This window comes from Berghia stephanieae, chromosome 12 (assembly GCF_034508935.2).
Source record: "Berghia stephanieae isolate SIO BIC M18660-M18661 chromosome 12, UCSD_Bste_1.3, whole genome shotgun sequence".
NCBI lineage: Eukaryota > Metazoa > Mollusca > Gastropoda > Nudibranchia > Aeolidiidae > Berghia > Berghia stephanieae.
In genome coordinates, this window is record NC_088371.1 from 42,883,048 (window position 1) to 42,893,189 (window position 10,142).

The 10,142-nt window shown below is 40.8% G+C and overlaps 1 protein-coding gene across 1 annotated transcript in view; it reads left to right on the forward strand.

Moving 5' to 3' along the window:
- The first annotated feature begins 932 nt into the window (after positions 1–932).
- LOC144958008 (uncharacterized) overlaps positions 933–10,142 on the forward strand; it is a 10,386-nt gene continuing 1,176 nt past the window's right edge. Inside the window, exons 1-4 of the mRNA XM_078889596.1 lie at positions 933–1,041; positions 1,285–1,322; positions 2,275–4,983; positions 8,760–10,142. The exon at positions 8,760–10,142 is cut by the window's right edge and continues 1,176 nt beyond it. Of these exons, the coding sequence (XP_078745722.1) occupies positions 1,286–1,322; positions 2,275–4,976 (2,739 nt within the window). The 5' untranslated portion in view covers positions 933–1,041; position 1,285 and the 3' untranslated portion in view covers positions 4,977–4,983; positions 8,760–10,142. The remainder of the gene's footprint in view (positions 1,042–1,284; positions 1,323–2,274; positions 4,984–8,759) is intronic.

Sequence of the window (10,142 nt, forward strand, 5' to 3'; positions counted from 1 at the left end):
TCCAACATGCTTTCTGTCTTTCTCTTGGAATCAGATAACTTGGTTTTGTCCTGGCCCTGGCCAGATACCCTGACTGGGAGGCAAACATTCAAATATATAGTTAGAGTTTTGGGAGATGATATTTTTTTTCTTGTAAATAATCTCTCTGTTATGCACTGTGTTTGTTTAGTTTATATGTATTATACATGATTTGTAAACATTTGAGTGTATTCCTCCAAGTGACCTGTGCTTGTGTCTGGATGAGACGTTTAGGTGATCTCAAACCAAATGCACCGATAGTGTGCTCTTGGAATCTACATCTGTTTCCTATTTGAATCAATTCCCCTGCTATCCAATTCTCCTCCTTTTTACTGGCGCTGATATACCCTTAATGTGTTGCAAGCGCCTTAAAAAACAAACAAAAACAACTAGCAGGCTGAAACCAGCACGTTCGGCAATATCGCACCTTGGAGCTCTTATACAGAGCAATATCCACTAAACGTGCTCAAAGCGCTTTACACGGGGTCCTAAGTCAACTGAAACACATAACACGTAGGATGAGACATGTAAAATGAGTACCTGGCCGTCAACAGCTCTATCTCTGCCGGAAGGAAACAATTGTAACACCCTCTAACACGCACCATGTCTCGTCTTTCATGTTAAGTGTTGCTGTTGGCTTGGGACCCATTGTAAAGCACTCTGAGTACGCTAAGTGGATATTGCGCTTAATGAATTCTCTAGTTTTTTAAGATGACAAAAATCGAACGCCTTTTTTTATCATCCGTCTAAATGGCAAACTTTGGATATTCGAGAAGCTATTAATTTAAGCTTCAAAACCAATTTCCCTATTTCAAGAATCATCTTATCGTTATCTGACGTAATCAAATGCATGACGCATTTTCAATTAAATTGTGCTTGTTTTATTTTACAATGTAGGCCTAGATAATAATAGAACACATTCAAAGCTAGGAAATCATTCGAAGACATCATAAGAATTTAAAAATTGTAAATTCTGGTACAAAGATCGATACGAAGCTGGTAGAAGTCGTGGATAGTAAAAAAGTAAGAAAACAATTATCAATACAACAGCTTAAAAAAAGAAACAAAATACCAAACCCGGAATATTTCGTGCTCAAAATCATTCCTGATCCAAAAGCAAAAGGAATAAAAACAGTAGATAGAAACATAGTGATAAGTTTATGTTTTTAATGTTTTTGATATTCGCGGAAAAAAGCTTTTGATATTTTGTTCTAAATTGAAGACTTTCTATTCATGTTTGTTTATTACTTTTTTTTTAACCCACAGGATGAGAATTTTGGTGATTTTACTTCTGTTGGGACAGGGTAAGTCAGATATTCTTCTTCTTCTTCTTCTTCTTCTTCTTCTTCTTCTTCTTCTTCTTCTTCTTCTTCTTCTTCTTCTTCTTCTTCTTCTTCTTCCTTTTCTTCTTCTTCTTCTTCTTCTTCTTCTTCTTCTTTTTCTTAAAAACATATTTAAAAGAAAGTAATAACTAAACGTGTGTCTGTTTGTTTGTGTATGTATGTGTGTGTGTGTGTGTGTGTGTATGTGTGTGTGCGTGCGTGCGTATTAGTTATATTTTGATTGCCATACACGTAACTGTGAAGCACATAGAGCGTGACCTAGTGATGGCTATGCGCTATGCAAGTGTTATATTCTTCTTCTTCTTCTTCTTCTTCTTCTTATTATTATTATTATTATTATTATTATTATTATTATTATTATTATTATTATTATTATTATTATTATTATTATTATTATTATTATTATTATTATTATTATTATTATTATTATTATTATTATTATTTTGAGACGATGGTGATGACAATGAGTCAAACATGCAAAAGACTTTCAAAATATGAGAAGCAGGCACGTGCAATTGTGGTGAAGGAGAAGAAGACGCTCACCATTGACTCCAGACTGGGCCAAAGTAGCCAATAGAAAGAGCGCATTTATGAGCTGACCAAACTGTATGGGACCTTTACAAGGGGTCCCAAGTTAACAGCAACACTTAACACGTAAGACTACACATGACGCATGTTAGACGATGTTATTTTTTTTCGGACAGAGGCAACGGTGTTAACGGCCAGTTACTCATTTTACACTTGAATACGGTGAGATAATCTGAGTAAAAAGCATATTCCAATGACTCAACTAAGCGCGGCTCAGGACTCGAACCCAGGACCTTCCAATCCGAAGGCGAGTGTCACACCACTAGACTACATAGCCGCACTGAATTAATGAGTTACTTATTATTTTATTGATTTAAACTTTCAGGAGCAGCCTTTGCCCTTGACTGCCCCGAAAACCTCAGAGAAGATAAAAAATACCTCAAAATCTTTGACAGAAAATGTTACCAGTTCAAGGTCAAGGACAAAAAGGATTTCCGTCAAGCGGATGAATTTTGTAAGAAATACGGAGGAACTCTTGTGACAATAACATCCAAAGAAAAACAAGATTTTATATTAGATGAATTAAAAAACAGCTTCAACTTTCGCAAAGGGAAGGTTTGGATAGGTCTTGATGACATCAGAAAAGAAGGTACATTTGTGTGGGCGGATGGATCGCCGTTGAAATATGAGAATTTTAAGGACAACACTGGGCCAAAGGCTAAGTGGTTTCGAAAATTGTTTTACGCCCGTATTTACGATTGTGTTACAATAGACACGCCTAACGGAAAATGGAGTGATTCTTGGTGTACAGAAAGTAAGGGTTCTAGTAAGGGATACAAGTTTCCATTCATATGTGAGTATCCAGCGTTTAGAAAAACCATGACTGTGCCATCTACGACAATCAGAACTTATAATACGACTACTCTTACAACTGCCACTTCCGTTGTCCCCACCACGACTACCACCACCATCAAAACTGTTCCTACCAACACCATCAAAACTGTTCCTAGCACCACCATCAAAACTGTCCCTACCACCACCATCAAAACTGTCCCTACCACCACCATCAAAACTGTCCCTACCACCACCATCAAACCTGTCCCTACCACCACCATCAAAACGGTCCCTACCACCACCATCAAAACTGTCCCTACCACCACCATCAAAACTGTCCCTACCACCACCATCATAACTGTCCCTACCACCACCATCAAACCTGTCCCTACCACCACCATCAAAACTGTCCCTACCACCACCATCATAACTGTCCCTACCACCACCGTCAAACCTGTCCCTACCACCACCATCATAACTGTCCCTACCACCACCATCATAACTGTCCCTACCACCACAATCAAAACTGTCCCTACCACCACCATCAAAACTGTCCCTACCACCACCATCAAAACTGTCCCTACCACCACCGTCAACACTGTCCCTACCACCACCATCAAAACTGTCCCTACCACCACCATCAAACCTGTCCCTACCACCACCATCAACACTGTCCCTACCACCAGTACCACCACCATCAAAACTGTCCCTACCACCAGTACCACCACCATCAAAACTGTCCCTACCACCAGTACCACCACCATCAAAACTGTCCCTACCACCACCATCAAAACTGTCCCTACCACCACCATCAAAACTGTCCCTACCACCAGTACCACCACCATCAAAACTGTCCCTACCACCACCATCAAAACTGTCCCTACCACCACCATCAAAACTTTCCCTACCACCACCATCAAAACTATCCCTACCACCAGTACCACCACCATCAAAACTGTCCCTACCACCACCATCAAAACTGTCCCTACCACCAGTACCACCACCATCAAAACTGTCCCTACCACCACCATCAAAACTGTCCCTACCACCACCATCATAACTGTCCCTACCACCACCGTCAAACCTGTCCCTACCACCACCATCAAAACTGTCCCTACCACCACCATCAAAACTGTCCCTACCACCAGTACCAACACCATCAAAACTGTCCCTACCACCACCATCAAAACTGTCCCTACCACCACCATCAAAACTGTCCCTACCATCACCGTCAAACCTGTCCCTACCACCACCATCAAACCTGTCCCTACCACCACCATCAAACCTGTCCCTACCACCACCATCAAAACTGTCCCTACCACCACCATCAAAACTGTCCCTACCACCATCAAAACTGTCCCTACAACCACCATCAAAACTGTCCCTACCACCAGTACCACCACCATCAAAACTGTCCCGACCACCAGTACCACCACCATCAAAACTGTCCCTACCACCACCATCAAAACTGTCCCTACCACCACCATCAAAACTGTCCCTACCACTACCATCAAAACTGTCCCTACCACCAGTACCACCACCATCAAAACTGTCCCTACCACCAGTACCACCACCATCAAAACTGTCCCTACCACCACCATCAAAACTGTCCCTACCACCACCATCAAAACTGTCCCTACCACCACCATCAAAACTGTCCCTACCACCACCATCAAAACTGTCCCTACCACCACCATCAAAACTGTCCCTACCACCACCATCAAAACTATCCCTACCACCACCATCAAAATTGTCCATCCCACCACCACCAAAACTGTCCCTACCACCAGTACCGCCACCATCAAAACTGTCCCAATCACCACCGTCAAAACCGTTAGCAGCAGCACTACTACCACAACTAATGTCACATCTACCACAAGTCGAACAGCTCCCACATCAACCACCACACCACATGCTTCAACAGCGACCATAACTCCAGAATTCACAACAACCATCGGGTCTAAATCAACTCAACCGTCGAATCCAACAACTACAATATTATCTCCCCTTGAATCCAAACCCACAACACCAGACAACACTTTGAAATCAACGGCAATATCAAAATATTCTACACTGACTTCAAAGAAATCGAATTTCAAGCCAGCGACGTCCAAATTCTATAGTGTCTTTCCCAAGGGAACAACACCAAGAATACCCGCACCGTGTCCCTTATGTAATCTGGACTGTGGACCTCATAGCTTTACTATGGACATGGTTGGTGGATGTCTCATCTGTAAATGTCTCAATGATTAGACTGAACGTGAGTACTGTGGGATCCCCTATGCGCTCGAGCACGTCTGACCTTTGACCTTTGTTTCACTCCGATTTCACACTAGGTTCAAACCATTGAGGTCACATTACACCGACCTGCCAACTTGATGAAGATTCAAAAATTTGAAGTTTCCGGGAGAAAAATAAAGAAACCTCACAATAAATAGCTCATAAAATAACTAATTTGCCCTTAGCATAATAAAAAAAAGTACCCAAAATCCTTTATATGATATAATATGGGTTTCCCAGAGCCAAACTGTTGCTATGTGGTCTAGTGGGATGGCACTCGCTTTCGGATCGGAAGGTCCTTGGTTCAAGCCTCGCTTGGCGCATAGTTGAGTCCTTGGAGAAGGCTCTTGACTCACATTCTCTCACCCTACTCAGGTGTAAAATGAGTACCTGACCGTTAACAGCGTTGTCTATGTCCGAAAAAAAATTGTAACATCGCCTAACAGGCGTCATGTCCCGTCCTAAATGTTAACTGTTGCTGTTGGGCAGGGACGCCTTGTAAAGCGCTTTGAGCACATTTAGTAAAAGCTTGATTACTTTCTTTTTTCAAACGCCCCATTTTCTTATGATTTATTGAATCAAAGACACACACATGAGAATTATGTTGCTGGAGCGTTATGGGGATTTGTGGTCTTCTGGTATCACACTCGCTTTTGGATCGGAATTTTTTGGTTTCGAGCCTCGCTCACCTCATAGTTAGTCCTTGTAAGGCTCTTTACTCACATTCTCTCACCGTACTCAGGTGTAAAATGAGATTGGTGGAGATTGGTGCTCTATAAATTTTACGTATAGATATTTATTTATATTTATAATATTTATTCAACGAAGAGCTTACTTGGGGGCCAGATGGCTCATTTGGTAGAGCACTCGCTTCACACGCAAAGGGACCAAGACCGATCCCGGGTGCGGTCGAGATTTTTTTCCGACCCCCGTGTCCACCTAGCAGTAAATGTAATAGGTAGCCGATTCTGTTGGATATGGCGGAAAGTACTTTGCGATAGACTAGCGTCCCATCCAAAGGATACCAAACAATTGCTACTGTCCGTTTCACGCTATAGAAACCGGGATAAACTCCGGCTCCATGATGGGCCCGATGGCTGTGAATGACCACTATATTTATTTATATGTATAATATTTCGTTCCATGAAGGGCAGACTTCTTTCCTGTTACAATTTTTTTTTCTTTTTGTTCTTTATCATCATCGTTTTGTGTTTCAATCTCCGTAATCTACAAATTATTTAGGTCATGGATAGATAATCTGTTTCTTTTTTATCTTTACTTTTACAAACTATGTCGTTAATCTTTCAATGCGTCAAACTAAATATTTATCTTCTCGAAGTGAAATAAAAAAGAAACCGGTTTACTGAAAATGGTTCTGATTTCCCGATTACGTAACAAGTTAGAGAGTCTAATGCCTTCATGATTTATACATATTGTCTAGTGGTAAACACAAGTCTTCGGCTCGGAAGATCCTGGGCTCGAGGACATAGTTGAGTCCTTGGAAAATGCTCTTTACTCACATTCTCTCACCGTACTCAGATGTAAAATGAGTGCCTGGCCGTGAACAACGATGTATCTGTCGGTACAAAATTGTAATATCGCCTAACAGACGTCATGTCTCGTCCTACATTTTGAGTGTTGCTGTTGGCTAGGGACCTGTTGTAAAGCGTTTTGAGCATGTTAGGTGGATCTTGCCCTATGTAAAACCGCAATTTGTTTTATAATTGCACGCCTATCTATCTCTTTATTTTGTCCATCATTCCCTTTGTGATGGTGACGTAAGCATGCTTAAAGAATCCATAAAAGTACAATCATGAGTCATCAATTGTGCTTAGTAATCTGCGCGAAAAGTGATGACGTAATTACCAGACGAGAGAGAGAGAGAGAGAGAGAGAGAGAGAGAGAGAGAGAGAGAGAGAGAGAGAGAGAGAGAGAGAGAGAGAGAGATGGGGGGGGGGGGTAGTTAATGATTTGCACGAAAAAAGTAATGACGTAATTACACAACTATATTTATATATATAGGGAATGAGATTAGCGGAAAAGTAGCGTCCCTTGATTGGACATCACCTTACAGAGAGAACGTCAAAATGGTTTTGCGCATGCGTCTCTCTCGTCCTCGCTTTCGGTGAAGTGTCTCGCCGCTTTCACTGGAAGCGAGGACGAGAGACGCATGCGCACAACCAACATGACGTTCTCTCTCTAATAACTTTTCCGCCGGTGTGTGCATGCCCTGGCCGGTGGCGTCCAATCAAGGGACGCTACTCTTCCGCTAATCTCATTCCCTATAGATAGATAGATAGATAGATAGATAGATAGATAGATAGATAGATAGATAGATAGATAGATAGATAGATAGGCAGATAGATAGATAGATAGATAGATAGATAGATAGATAGATAGATAGATAGATAGATAGATAGATAGATAGATAGGCAGATAGATAGATAGAGAAGGGGGTAGTTACATAAAAAAGTTGGCATTTTCCACAAATTCCAATGGTTTTTCCTTCATTCTCCGTATTTCAAGGAATTCCTCGTTTTATAATTGGGCAATTTAGGTGGTGTAATAATAAGGTGTTCATAAAAGGCCACATATTCAAAGACATCGGATCCGCTATCTATATTTTCATACCTAGTCTATCGTCCCACAGAATCAAAACAAAGTGTTTTTAACAAAGTCTCTCAGAGCCACGAGGCGCGTGGTGCCCGAGTTTATATCGGTCTCTGTGGCTTGAAACGGACAATAGCAATTGTTTGCTACACTTCGAATAGGAAGCAAGTAGTAAAATGCTTTCCGCCAGAATAACAGACCCAGCTACCCAATCAATGCTGGGTAGACAGTGGGGTCATAAAAAGAAAATCTCTACCAACTGAGCTATCGGGACCTTCAAAACAAAGTTTAACTTCCCCTAGACCTCATTTTGTCCCAGCTATTTAGCCTTGACTGGGAATCAAACCTCAGATCTCCTGGTAACCAGTCAGACGTGCCACCATTATGTTATCACAGAACTTATCCGATATTTAGGACGATTTGATAATAATAAACCACTGTGAAACCTCGCTTGTGTCATAATGGACAAACATTGAACATACATTTTCCCCACTGCTTTGTTTGGCCGTTGTTTTCATAACTAACACTTTTCATATTCTGCCCCATTTCATCTGTCACGTACCAAGAATATAAGAAAATTAATACATGTGCGGCTATGCAGTTATGTGATATGACACTCGCCTTAGCATCGGAAAATCCTGGGTTCGAGTCCCGCTCTAAGCGGCGCATGGCTGAGTCCTTGAAAAAGGCTCTTTTCACACCGTATTATCTCCCTGTAGTCAGGTGTAAAATGAGTTGCTGGTTATTAACAGCGTAGTCTCTGTCGGGGTAAAAATGTAATAATCGCTTAACAGGCGTCATGACTCGTCCTACATGTCCAGTGTTGTTGTTGGACAGGAACCTCCAACGTAAAGCGCTTTGAGCACGTTCAGTGAGCATTGTTGTATATAAATGATTAAGTTAACCCAACGATACTCGAACCAGGGTCATCGGGTCATAAGTCGAGTGTCATACTAAACCACTTGACAACAAAGCAGTATAACTGATAATACTAAAACAGATTATAATTGACTATTTGCCATGTCTGTTAGCTAATACATTATTGTCAAAGCTGCACGCGTGTAGCATGGTGCATAACATTTCACGCTACAACTTCCCCAACGTTTTATTTGGTCCTTTATCTCTACCATTCTAAAACAATTTCAGGAACTACCTTGACTGTCAAAGACTGCCCTGAAGCTATTCCACGAGATCCGTTCCTGAAGGTTTTCGACAATAAATGTTACTTTTTCAATCTATTAAACAAAAAGACTTATCACCAAGCTGAACGTTCGTGTAGACAAAATGATGGGAGTTTAGTCACAATAACGTCACAAAGAATAAAAGATTTTATCGACCGACAAGTAAACGACTACCACAGTAACTACAGATTCAGCTACTTGTGGATCGGACTCACAATTGTAAACGGGCCGGACAAGGCCATCTGGGCTGATGGGACGACCTTGGATTATGACAATTTCCCCCCAGGCATAAATCCAATTTACACGTACAGCCAATATTGTGTCGTGTTATTCGTTATTACCAGAAAATGGCAGTTTGCAAAATGTGGCGGAGTCTTCCCCGTGGAAAGCTATTATCCATTTATTTGCGAGTATCCAGTGGGAATTGAAAGAACGACCATCTCTACCACAGTTGCTGCAACCACGAATCTCGCCACGAGCACTTTCATAATACCATCTACAAGATTAGCATCCTTGATAAATACCAAAGTAACATCATATAAAAGTCCAACATCCTTGATAAATACTAATGTAACATCATCTACAAGACCGCCATCCTTGATAAATACAAAAGTAACATCATATAAAAGTCCAACATCCTTGATAAATACTAAAGTAACATCATCTACAAGACCAACATCCTTGATAAATACTAAAGTAACATCATCGACAAGACCGCCATCCTTGATAAATACTAAAGTAACATCATCTACAAGACCAACATCCTTGATAAATACAAAAGTAACATCATCGACAAGACCGCCATCCTTGATAAATACTAAAGTAACATCATCGACAAGACCGCCATCCTTGATAAATACTAAAGTAACATCATCGACAAGACCGCCATCCTTGATAAATACTAAAGTAACATCATCGACAAGACCGCCATCCTTGATAAATACTAAAGTAACATCATCTAGAAGACCAACATCCTTGATAAATACAAAAGTAATGTCATCGACAAGACCAACATCCTTGATAAATACAAAAGTAACATCATCGACAAGACCAACATCCTTGATAAATACAAAAGTAATATCATCGACAAGACCAACATCCTTGATAAATACTAAAGTAACATCATCTACAAGACCAACATCCTTGATAAATACAAAAGTAATATCATCGACAAGACCAACATCCTTGATAAATACAAAAGTAACATCATCGACAAGACCGCCATCCTTGATAAATACAAAAGTAACATCATCGACAAGACCGCCATCCTTGATAAATACTAAAGTAACATCATCGACAAGACCGCCATCCTTGATAAATACTAAAGTAACATCATCTACAAGACCAA